This window comes from Phalaenopsis equestris, unplaced genomic scaffold, assembly GCF_001263595.1.
Source record: "Phalaenopsis equestris unplaced genomic scaffold, ASM126359v1 Scaffold000810, whole genome shotgun sequence".
Classification (NCBI taxonomy): domain Eukaryota; kingdom Viridiplantae; phylum Streptophyta; class Magnoliopsida; order Asparagales; family Orchidaceae; genus Phalaenopsis; species Phalaenopsis equestris.
Window position 1 is genome coordinate 145,557 of NW_018165250.1, and position 13,661 is coordinate 159,217.

The 13,661-nt window shown below is 34.3% G+C and overlaps 1 protein-coding gene across 2 annotated transcripts in view; it reads left to right on the forward strand.

The window, feature by feature from the left end:
* The window catches only part of LOC110031419 (DExH-box ATP-dependent RNA helicase DExH7, chloroplastic), a gene marked incomplete at its 3' end in the record, with an annotated part of 94,359 nt that overhangs the window by 45,689 nt on the left and 35,009 nt on the right, over positions 1-13,661 (forward strand). For both annotated transcript variants that reach the window (XM_020734601.1, XM_020734602.1), the window contains 5 exon segments: positions 2,593-2,745; positions 2,833-2,934; positions 3,114-3,266; positions 8,088-8,192; positions 12,293-12,433. In XM_020734601.1, the coding sequence (XP_020590260.1) occupies positions 2,593-2,745; positions 2,833-2,934; positions 3,114-3,266; positions 8,088-8,192; positions 12,293-12,433 (654 nt within the window).

Here is a 13,661-nt window from a genome sequence, read left to right on the forward strand (position 1 = left end):
CGTTATTTTCAAATGTCAAAGACGAAATTTTATAAAGAAAAAATATAATAACTAGAATTAAACAAATAATAATAATAGCAATAACAAATAAAAAAGTAACAATAATAGTAAAATTGATTCAAAATATCCCTTAGACGAATAATAATAAAATTGATTCAAAATAAAATTTAGACGGTTGAATATTAGAAGTCGAAGGGGGAACTCATTTCACTTGTAGTCTTCAGGGAACGAACGAAGAACAAGAGGGAGAGCGAGAGACAAAAGAAGAAGATAGGGAGGGAGGATGTCATAGCTTGCGTGTGTAAGGGATGACGTCAAGCACTAACCGATCGGTTTAGGATGAAGGAAGGTGATCGAGCGGCTTTGATGCTGTGATTGCTGTGCTTGCGTGCTCTCTACGTTCTGCCGTGCCTAACCCTAGTTGAAGGAGATTCAAAGAAGAAGAGAAAGGAATGTGCGTGCGGTGAGTCAATCCATGCGTGTGTGAAGGAGGAATCGAAGCCGAAGAAGGAAGGAGGCCGCGACTTCATGTGCTACTACCATGCTAAGCTGTGGAGGAAGAGGAGCAGAGGCCTAGTGAAGGCAGTGAGCTGTGGTACTTGGAGCCACGATCGAAGGTAGAGGAAGAAGAAGAAGTCGAAGGAAGAAAGTTGCAGCTCTGTTTATAGGAGAAGAATCCAAGCTGTGTAGGAAGAGCCAAACTGAGCTTTATTATATGGTTAGAGTAGGATTTAAGTTATCAAATTATATAGATTTAATTTATTTGATATGTTTTGATATTAATATAAAAAAATTATGAATTTAAAATAGATTTAAGGTGCGGAAGAGAAGGGAGATTACTCGTGAAAGAATCTAAGCTTTGTGTGCAAACCGTAAGAACTAAACCTTATGGTTATTTAAAGTTTTATGATGTTAGTTACTTGAATTGAAATATTGGTTTACTTAATGATAATTACGAGTTTAACTATATTTGATATTAAAGACAGAAGGCTAGAGGCTGAATCAATTAGAATTGTAAGGGAGTTAGAGGAATTTTGTGCAAGGAAGCAAAACCAAACATTTTAAGGTATGGAATTGTATACTTATTTTTGTGTCATTAGATATATTTAAGTCTTTCTTTTAGGATGAGATTTTTATAGTTATATATATCTTAAACTGATATAGGTAATAGTCAAGGAAGCGAAGTGAATGAATAAGTTTTTACAACGGTCTTTTAAGGCAAAATTTAGAATTATTTTCTTGTGCGTATTAAAATAAGGTTTTATTAAATGAATAACTGTATTACTATTTCCTAAATCTGTTTTAATAATTTGAGGTATATTATAATTGAAATAATTACTAAAATTAATAAAAATGAAAATAAAAAAGGGGAATGGTGATTTTAATGACCTTAAATGGAAATAATCAAACTATGTGAAATGTAAAAGCTCAAGTCATATAAGATTACTCCTAGATGATACTTATACGAAATACAATATACTCGCGGAAGATAAAAAAAAAGTTAATGGTGTACCTTTAGGTTTAAATTATTGAGGGTACATATAGGTACAATTTTGGGGGTACCTTCAGGTATATGACGATAATTCTGATATGACTCTTAAAAAGGTTAAATATGTTAAATAATTTAATTGAAACGGGAAAAGATAAATTTAAAATGAAAGCTTATAGTTTTTTAAAGTAATGTACTATATTTTTTTTATCATTCATGCATAAAATTTATATTTTAATTTAATGCATAATAATATTATAATTAACAACTAAATCATGGAAGTTTAATGTTCAATGTAATAGTTTATTTCAGGGAAAAAAAATTATAGGTTGATATGTTTGACACGAGAGATTTACTCTACAGAAGGACGACTACAACTAATAGATATCATGTTATGATGTGATTTTGGCTTCTTTTTACATTATTTTTTTCGGGATAGTGAGATACTGTTATGTGTTGGTTTGAGATGTCTACAGATTACGTTAATTATTTTGAATGTTTTAATTTTTTGTATATTGTACTTGTGCATTATTAATGACTCTTTTATATATTGGAAGTCTCTAGAAAACTATGGAAAGTAAAGTAAATGTTAATACCACCCGACTGCAGTTCCTGATTTTAATTCTAAGTTATTAGACCGGGTTGTACATGTTCAATATCTGGTATTATCCACAAAAGCTAATTATTTATTTAGAAAGTAGAAAGTAAGTCTTGTCAATATGCTGCATCTAACGTGTGTTACTCGACAAATAGGTAAGTATGTGCTATAACCAGGATAGGAACGACAAAAGGCTTCTTGGGATATCCTTGCTTTGTCTTGTTTAAGCTCAATGCACCATCGCCCTCATCATTTTGGATAGCTATGTTCTGTTCATTTTGATGGCCAGGGGCACAGGAGCCTAGGACCATTCTATATCTGTATGATATGCTGGTTTAAATTTTTCTATGCTTATTTTTTCCCTATTAATTAGAAAGCAACATCCTACGGTCATGTCCATTTTTTTTATTATTATTTTTATTAATTTTTTAATTTTTTAAGTTTGCTAGTTTTTTTCCCAGATTGTAGTAGCCAACTATTCTAAACGTTTATGTTTTTGCTTAAGCTGGGGAAAACTTCTGTGGATAACCATAGGGGAAAAAGGAGTCTCATCATGTCCGCTTTGGGCGATGAATCCTTGCTGTATGAAGGCTATGTCAATCCCTATTACTTTCCGGAGCACTATCAATCCTACAGTGAGAGGACACAGCAGAATCTCGTAAGCTCAAACATTCTAGATTGTGATTCTCTGGCTGCAGTCTTATCTTGTATATTTATACCAAAGCAATTTTACCTGATTCTCCAGAAAAACTTGAATGAAGATGTGATTGATTTTGATCTTCTGGAAGATTTAATATGCCATATTGATGTAACATGCCCACCAGGAGCCATTTTAGTCTTTCTACCTGTAAGTTCTATTAATTTGATGCTGTTTTATTCTTTTTACCCTTGTAGATTTTCTTTGTCATGTTTTCTTTATCTTTTTGTATTATTTTGTTTAATTGTGATAATATTTTTGCTCTCTTCTTTTACTTTATATGAATCTAACTTATCACAGTATATTTTGACATAATTTATTTGATTCAGGGAGTATCAGAAATTGAATTTCTAGTTGACAAATTAGCTGCTAGCTTTCAATTTGGTGGAGTTTCATCTGATTGGGTTCTTCCCTTGCATTCATCTCTTGCTTCAATAGATCAACACAAAGTGTTTTCATCTCCACCTGAAAATATACGCAAGGTTTCTGTCTTCTTTTGATGTAACCTAACTGTAATATTCACTTTTTTGAGCTTATAATTGCAAATAAATTCTTTGATGTAGTTTGTTGGCATATATGATGCTAACAGTATGAATAGTTTCTATTGAGCTATTCTGCAGCAATTTGATGCATTTTTTTTGTTTTTTGTGAAATATAGAAATTTCATGAAATATGAAAGTTATCTGAAACCATAATTTATTGGTGCATTTATTAGAATTTTCATTTATGGGGAATTTGTTTTGCTTCCCTGGTTGATGGAAATATTTTTTGGGTGCTGTTTTCATTATTAATTTTCTGACAGAAATAACTTATTTAACTGAATTGCTGAAGCGGGGTATAAAATAAAAAAAAATCTTAACATTTAATTTTGATTAATTAAGCTTAATAGGGATTAAACATAATTATGATTTAATTTGACTTAAACCTAATGTAATTAAGGCTTAAGAAGGCATATATGATGCTAACAGTATGAATAGTTTCTATTGAGCTATTCTGCAGCAATTTGATGCATTTTTTTTGTTTTTTGTGAAATATAGAAATTTCATGAAATATGAAAGTTATCTGAAACCATAATTTATTGGTGCATTTATTAGAATTTTCATTTATGGGGAATTTGTTTTGCTTCCCTGGTTGATGGAAATATTTTTTGGGTGCTGTTTTCATTATTAATTTTCTGACAGAAATAACTTATTTAACTGAATTGCTGAAGCGGGGTATAAAATAAAAAAAAATCTTACATTTAATTTTCTATTAGTAATGCTTTTTCTTATGTTTTGCTTTCCAAAACCGGCTTATACATTTAATTTTCTATTAGTAATGCTTTTTCTTATGTTTTGCTTTCCAAAACCGGCTTATCACAGTTTCGAATTGCATGTGAAGCATGTAATAGAAAGCTCTATGGCGCGTCTGCACATTATGGCTTAATCATCATGGGCAGTTCACGTGCAGTGCAACTCATTTATTTTTGTGAGAGTAGCAATGGCAAATTGCACAGATGCAACACAATATTACCAAATGAAGTTTTGTGATGTAGGAAATATTTTTATAAAATATTGTTTCCTTTTTTTTTTCTACTAGTTTGAAAATTTAGCTATTTTGCAATAAAAACACTAAGCAAAATTATTCCCTTACATTACTGTCGGGATACTTTATTTACCTCTTTTTAGATAATTGAGTTAAAAGTTATATAATTTATATGATTATATTGAACATTTTAAATGCATAATCAACATGCAGATAATTTGAAAATGGAGGAATATTTATTACCGAAACTCGAATGTGAACTTACAAACAACCAACTAAAATAGGAAATAATAAGAACATGATATAGAATGGAAAGTAGCAACTGACACGTCACAAACACTCAATGAGGGTGGATATTGGGTGGTGGTGGTGGTCAGTGCTTAAGGGTGGAAAAGATTGCTCGCAAGCAGAACGTAGCAAGGCGGCGGTTTCCCCGAGGCTGGACAACAAGTGGACAGCCGGGGACCGTTGCATGAAGGTTGGTCGGGTTGAGGGCAGCAAGGGGAAAGGGCGGAAACAGTGGCGATTGCAATGGTAACACTTTCGGAAGCTTGCCGGTGACGAGGCAGCTGGTGGGGGAGGCTTCAAGGGAGGTTGAGAAGGGACGTTGGTCAATTTAGAGGGCTATGTGGGCTATTGGGGATGATGGCAGCAAGGTTGGCGTCTGGCTAAAGGTGATGGCAGCAATTTGGTGGCAGGCTGAAGGTGGAATGGACAAGCAGTTTGGGCATAGATAGACTCCACCTGGGATGAGTTACAACTGGAGCACCTTATAGCCAGAGATACAACTCTTGAAGGGAAAACCGAACGCCAACAACTGTCCTGACAGAAGTATGAATAAAAAATTATTCCAACACACAACAAACAACACCTATATAGACCTAGGATAAAGAGGAGTGGACCTTGCTCCCAATTGGAGGGAACGTCGTACTTAGAAGGACCCTTCGGTCCCACTTTTTCCTTGGCTGATCTGGCTCAATGCTGCTTACTCATCATGACTTGGGTGCAAACGATGCCTCGTGTTAGTCTCCCCGATTTTGGGGAGATTCGATGTCCTCTGTCGAGCTTATGTGTCCTTGTAGTATGAAGTCAAATCAAGCACGTTACAAGTAGTGGAAATTGAACAATCTCCTGATATGTTAATCCTACAGGCGTTACTGTTCCAAAACACATCCTGCTAGAATAAGTATTCATCCTTTTATGACAAACTGAGCTAGAGTTGCATGTGGATTGGTATCCTCACAAATCAAGCCTTGAGTCACCAAATTTGTTATTGCCTTTTCCACTAGTACTTGTCTGAGTGCATCTAGTAAACAAGTAAGTAAGGAGGATTCATATCTAGGACCAAAATTTATGGTAGGCTGAGCAACTACAACTAGTAACCACGCAGGAGCGACTTCTTGTTCTTTCTCTTGTTCTTTGAAAGGATCTGAATTTCATTATAGCATATTTTTTTCCTGCTAAATTCATGAGGTAATCTTCAACACTGCTGGTCATTTCTCTTATCTGATCTTCTGTTGGTAAGTACGCTACTGAATTGGCTGGACTTCCTAAATACCCTCGTATGGTCTTTCAAACTTAGCTGAAGCATTTTTCTTCTTTGATATGCTGGACCCCCTGAGTACAAGCAACTCAAGTGTTAAGTTATATATTTGAAGTCTGTATTTCCCTTTTCGGGAATTTCGACTCAAAGTTTTGACTCTTTTGGACATCCAATGTCAGTTCTACTGATGCTCCTTTCAACGGGTGTAAAACAATAGTTTGAGGCATCACAATTTCATATTCTACATGAACGTCTCATTGCCTTAGACTTGCTACTTTCTAGAACAGCTACAATCATCTCAGCTGGAGTCTCTTTCTCAAGTTTAACTGTAATCATTGGCGTCCCTCTCTCTTCGGCGGAAGTTGAGAATCCTATCTTAAATCTTCATCTTCTCCGGGATCACTGTTTATTTTTCTTCAACTACTCCTTGATCCTTGAAAGGGATCATTCTTTGGGTTGTGTAATCTGATTTATTATGCAGTGACACTTGAAACACTTTATGACTGAGTTGAATTTGTGAATGTGGATTGGTTCCATTTGTTCTCCACTCTGACCTAGTGCCTCCTTAAGCATGTCAGCTTGGATGTTCCCCTGAGTGTACTTTTGCTATAAAATCTCTAGGTTTAATTTTGCCTGTATTATGTAGTAGTCATCTGATAATATTGTCTCTTCACTTTTGAAGATAGGGTCTGCTCATCTTGTTCATAATAGCTGGTAGGTACTGATGCTGCATCTAATATTTTATTTGGGACCAAGTAGTGATCTTATCATCTCCGTTACTTTGCCACAGGTGTTTTAAATTTTGCCTCCAAACACTTTTTTTGGACTTGCTGGCGGCTCGTTTCATCACTTCGTCTGGTAGGACTTTTTAGTACTCAAAGAGAAATTCTACGTTCTGAACCCACTCGACGAACTCATCTAGATCCAAGTGATTGTCAAAATGTGACATCCATAGTTACCTCAAAATCCTAGCTTCTCAGATATTTTAGGTCAATTCTTCGGAGTACAGATTCTTCATCTCTGAAATCTCTAACAAACACTTCACCTTTGTATCCTCTAACAAACACTTCATCCCTATATCCTTTGCACTTCATCTATGTATTCGAATAGAGTTCGGGTGACCTCACTGGATGGTCTTCTTTCCCAAATTATTTCGAGCTGTTGTAGTACTCGGTGAGTTATCTCTTTATCTTTTCCAAGATAAACTCCTGTTTAGATTCCGAAAATTGTCTCATCGGGGTCGTGGTTAGGGTTTTGGATGGGGATAGGTGAAGGGAGGTGAGTAGGGTGGAGGTAAAAGAAAAAAATTTGTAGGGGGTGCTAGAAACTCTAGCATAATATTATGATAAGATTAGCTCTGATACCAAAATTAATCCAAATCACAATAGAAAAAAAAAAAAATTATTAATGAAACTCAAATGTGGACTTACAAACATCCAACATGAATAGGAAATAACAACACGATGCTATAAATTGAAAGTAGAAACTGACATGACACAAATTTTAAACGGGGGGGGGGGGGGGGGGAAGTTGTACCTCAAGTACAAAGGCGGGGAATGATGTGTGAGGGCTGACCGCGTGAGGGTAGCAAGGGAAAAGGGCAGAAATGACAGATGCTGCAGCAATAATGTTGCCGGAAGTTCGTCAGCGGCGGGACAGCTGGTGGGGAAGGTTGGGAAGAGGCGACAGTTGATTGGGAGGGCTGTGTTGGCTGTATTTCCCCTTCATGGATGGCAACAAGGCTGGTGGCTAGCTGGAGGCGATAGCAGCAGGTTGGCGGCTAGAGGGAGGAATCAGGGAGCAGTTTGGGGATGGGTAAAGTGATCAGATCAATATTTTTATTATGTTTTATAGTATAAATATGCTTTAGATGTTTCCTTAAAGACTAATGTGAATGTATGGCTAAAGGGACAATGAAATTCCAATGGAAAAGCTAATTACCTTTTTTTGAATGTGTGAACGTTTATTTGTAAATATTTTCAGTAAATGTTGGTTTAAACCGCCGACTAGCAAATGGCCATGCTGCATGTTTTTAATCATTATCGGAACATTGTTGTAATGCGTGGTTTTTCTGACATTTTATTTTATGACCTTGCATCACTCTTTTTAGGCATTAGTTTACTACTCCCTTGGATTTGATCGGGGTACGATAAAGAATTAATGTAGAAGTTGCAGGCTTTGATTAATATATTATGATATTGTGCTTTTCACCCTTTTTCTCTATATTTTGTTGTAGGTTATTATATCCACGGATATTGCAGAGACGAGTATTACCATTGATGATGTAGTATATGTTGTGGACAGTGGAAAGCACAAAGAGAACCGTTTTAATCCTCAGAAGGTGTACTTTTCCTAATAAGAGCATGATTTGATAACATTTAATTATTATTCTGCAAGTACTTTGTTGGATGGGCTTCCGCGTAAAATGGTTTGCCATTTCTGGCATTGCTAAATGTATTAATATAGCTGCATATGCACATATTTCTTTGGATGGGATCATCAATAGTCATCGCTAGTACAAGGCTAAATTTTTTACTGGGAAGACAGCCTCTATAGCTTTCTAAAAACCTGTTAAAAATATGTTTCTTTTCTTATTACAGATTGATTGAATACCCATATATAAGTAAACGAGAAGAACATAGAAGGAAGATAATAAGGGGAATATTCCAAAATTTGAGTATTTATTGCAATTATAAAACTATCTTTCTAATCTAGTATTACATTCTTATAATAATACTCCCTCTTAAACAGAAGCATATGAATCAAAATGTTTGAATTTACCAGAAGACATGTTAAAAAACTGAAGAGGTCTTATTATATTAGTAATGTAGTAATTGTACTTTATTGGGAACATTCATTGTGATGATTGTTTTAGTTAGGATTGCATCTCTGATGAAGTGACAATTTATTTTTGATATGTTTGGTAATTTTTGTTTGCAATGATGATAGCCATTTGATTATAATAGTAAGGGAATTTAGGTTGTGCTATAAAGATGTTGGTCTATTCTATCATAGTTTTATTCACTTCCTTTTGCAAGTAAAATGTGTGTGACCCTATTTAATTTTAATACTTGATCCAGCTGTAGCAATATGCTATTTAGTTCTTTAAGACATGAGATTTCTGCCTATATATAATGACACAATATTCCAAGTTAGACTTCTGATCCTCACGAGATCCAAGATAATTAATTTTAAGAAAAGCTTTAATCTTTAAATGATTGTGTTTATGATAGACGAATCATTTTCTCAGAGATTTTCTTAAGATATCTTCAAATTCTTACGACATTATCCCAATATTTCTACTTTAGATTTTGCATATATTGTTTGACTACAACAAATGCTATCATGCTAATGATGGATAGATAAACCTGACAACTATTTTGTGGTAGTCAGAAACATCTTCAAAGCTTTTTTTATTACCGAATGTTTGTAGAGTATCTATAGGATAAGGCTTGCATCTATAATGATTAGGTTCCCTTAGGGAAACACCATTTTTCCTATTTAAAAATTGATGTGGAGAAATATTTTGGACATCCAAGATCATCTCTAACAAATGCATTTCATATTATATTTAATTATTTGATTAATGTCGTAACCATCATTCCTAGCAAAAGGATTTCCATCAATTACACAAGGAGGATCATTTTACTAGAGGAAGGGTGGCGGATAAATGATCAATTGTCCTTCTTTGAAGACTAATATTGTCACACTCCAGCTGCCCCCTACTAAAGGGTCTACTGTGGAGCAACTAAAGCGAACGATTCTGTAAGAAAAAAAATTCTCACCAGCACTAGTCCTCACTTGTAGAATCAAGACCGATCGGTGATGAGCTAGTCTAATTTAACATACTTGATATATTTTATTTCATAAATCTTTCACATTCACAATATAGAATTTATAAATAGCTCTGTCGGTACCAAAGATTTCCTACATTCTGTCCCTGTCTAATCTCAGTAGCTTCCTGAGTTTCTTCTTCATCTGAATACTAGAATTTAGGAATCCCATCATTTTCTATTATTTATAATTGCAAGTATTTAGGTAATAGCCTATCTATAACATCACTTGTGACATTTCTTAAATTATAATTCCTGTAGCAAGCATTTATCATAGGCGTTTTATATATCATATGTATGAATCGAAGTAAATCAATACCTGTAAATAATGATTCCATAAGCATGTTCTTCAGATTTCTAACATACTAAAAAATCTTTGTTAATGCAAGTGGCAAATCAAGCCTGCATTCATATAGTTTATGCAACCATTCATCCGCAATACGTAAAAGTTTTTGGATGCAATTGTGTCAAATACATAATCACATTGAAAACTACAAAGAATCATTTTTTTTAACTTAGCACATGATTATTTCACCAAAATTGATGAAACAACCTTACGATAAGCTTTTCCACTTTCGCCTAAAGTTTGTCGCGTAGTATAAACAATCGGAAATTCATAATCCTCTTAGAATATTCATAAATTATTATTTCAGGTCTTAATTTAACCCATACATAAAGTTACGTGTCAATATTTACCTTGCCTGAGTTGCTTTCATAAATTCTCCCTTCAAATTACTTCAAATCCTCTGTTGCTCACCCCTTACCTTCCCTTATTCCATTTGCTGATTTCCTGCTAATTGCCCATACGGAAGCCCACAAATCAAGTTCGTAGTCTCCGACACAAGTTATTCTCCCGCAACAAAGATTGGAAAAAAGTGCACCAATTTGTGACAAATGACAAATTGGAAACGTAAGGAAATGAATGTCTCAAATATCGTGAAAGAGGGTTTCGTAACTTTCAATCTCACCACAGAACCCTAAATCAAAAGTTCCAACTCCATAGTCAATTGCTCGCTCCGTTTGTTTATCCTACCACAGAACCCGAGTGGAGGAACTGTAGCTGTGTTACAAATGTGATGCTATTTATTTTTTTGGGACATGGATGTAGTTTTCTTTGAATATTAAATGTCAAATATTAACGATTTGGTTACAATTTTTAGAATAAATAGGTTTGATTATTGGCTGTAATCAATAAAGTAGATACTTGCATGTGATTACTTTATCTATGGGCTTGTATACAACTTCCAAACTAATGGTCTATTTGATTCCTATTTTCTGTTTTTTCATATTCTACGTTATTCAATGCTTAGTTGTTTCGGAACTCGCAATCACATATTTTTAATGTATTTAAAAAAAATAAAGTAGCATAAAATTTTTTTTGAAAACTCAATACACAAGTGGAACCAAACGGTGCTTTCTTGCGTTACTTTCTGCGCATTGTACGCTAACATCAGTGAAATGGCAATTATAATCTAAGAACTACTCAGTATTACTAATTTATTAAATTTATAAATTTTTTTGTTCTTTTTTTTTTCCCTGGGATTGTGTCAAGCTTGAGCTATGGGTAGCTCTAAACATTGAGCAATTTACATTCTAATCTAGACTTAGGCTGAGACAAAAGTGGGCGTATAACAGTATTGCAAGGGCGATCCTATAAAAGGAGCCACTTTAAGTCAGCAAGTTATCCAGCAATGCATTTTCTAAAATTTTTACCTACTATATTTTAGTAATATCCGATATTCTCTTAGGACGCTGATAGGTTTCTTTCTTTCTATTGGATTTCCCATAAGCAATTCGGTGCGATTAGTTGAACCTTCATGTTTATTGAGTAATTCATCTATAACGTATTACACTTTCCCCAGACAGCTTAATTTTCTGCTGTTTCCATCAATATCAGATGACCATACATCTTTTTTTTGGACATTGAAACACATAAATGATAGCACAGCATTTTTAGTTTGCTTACTTCACAACATTACTGACTCCAAAGTTGGGATAAGGTTGATGATGATGATGATGATCTGTTTACTGCTATTCCAGTGAATGCTGGAAGAAGGAAGAATGAAGAAGTTACAACAACAACAACAACAAGAACAACAACAAACTTTTATCCCACTGAGTGGGGTCGGCTTTATGAATCCTTTTTCTCCATTGCTTCCTATTGAGTGTCTTATTTTCATTTAATTCTAATGGATTAAGATCATTTTTTATACAATATGCCCAAGTCTTTTTAGATCTAACGCTGCCTTTCTTAACATTAGTTGAATCTAAAACATCTACTCTCTTAATCGGATCATCAGATGATCGACGTATAATGTGACCAAACCATCTAAGAAGACTCTCTCTAATCTTGTCCGTCACTGGAGCTACACCAACCCTATTACTGAGACATTCATTTCACATTTTGTCTCTATGTGTCAAGCAAGGATTTAAAGGATTCATGCCATGATTTTTGGAAAATTTTACACGGTTGTCGACTAACTAACGCAAACCTCCACTTTTCACATCTGGAGCTTGGGCTGACAATGACAGAGTTTTTATCTTCTCAAATTAAAATAAACATTCATTATTTTGTTTTTCTATGCTCTTACCATCCTATCTTGCACAGAAAATGTCAAGCCTGGTTGAAGAATGGATATCCCAGGCAAATGCAAAACAACGGCAAGGGAGAGCTGGCCGTGTGAGGCCTGGAATTTGCTTCCGCTTATATACTCTTCAAAGGTTTGAGGAACGTATGCGACCCTCTCAGGTTTTTTTCCTTTCTCAGTAACCTTGCAGTGAGTCTTCAGTTTTTGTGCTGCCATCACTATTTAAATATCAGTTTTTATATGTTGTGGTATTTATGCACTTAGCACATCATGGTTAACATTTCTTGAAACATTTAATGCATACTGTCCTTTGAAATTTTAGTGAAAATGAATTATATTCATTTCCTTGGTATCATTTTAACTAAGAAGGGTAACTTGAGGAATGATTATATTTGAGGAATGCTTAACTACTTTTGAAGATAAGGTAATAAAAAATGGGATTAGGTAGTTTGAACAACTAATATGGTTAGTAGAAAATACGCCTGCTCGATTTATAATTAAAATTAGTGTTGGAGAACTAGAAAAAAATGATGAAACTGAAAATAACATAGAGGTTGGTTAAAATATTATGCAAAAACTTAGTTCAGACTCTTAGGAATACTTGACTATAAAGGAGATAAAATGAGCCTTCATTTAGCCCAAATAGTTAGGATATGCCTAGTGATGATGATGATGATGGTGATTGTAACTAGTTTGTCACTGTCTACGATATTCATTTCGTGCTATCAATTATGTCTTTTCTATTTGTGGCCACTTCTAGGTTCTCTTTTTGTAAAGATAAAGCTCACTGTGGTAATTAATTTTAGTAACCAGTAACATTGATTATCTATCTATAAGGCGTTATATATGGATCTCCTTATCTTAATTTTTTGAATAACTATTGTTAATTCAATTTTTTAATGGTGAAAAACAGTGGAAGTCCCTTCTCATTAAGTAAAGAAAAAGATACAACAATGGGAGATACAAATTAAAATGTAAATACTTACAGAAAACTATAACAGTGAAAAAGTCTAAAAAATAGTCTAAAAAGATCTAGTGATAGCCAGGAATGATGAGCGTGTTTCCTCTTAGACTGGAGACTTCCTATTCCCATGACTGATTTACATTCAAATGTAGGCTTGACATATATTGTTGAACCAGACTTCTTTGTCTTCTATCACAGCATTGAAAGCATCTATCGTTTTTTTGTTTCAAATATTAAAGAGTTGAAAGTGAAAGGATAACCTAGACATCTTTATTTTTGCCTGTGACAAATATTTTTCCGATACGAAAACAAGTAAAATGAAGGGTGCAAGATCATTAGTAACCCCAGATAGGAGGGAAGAGGGGCAGATAGTTTTAGAAAAAATTATATTTCTAGAATATCCTTATTTATTCTTGATGTATCTG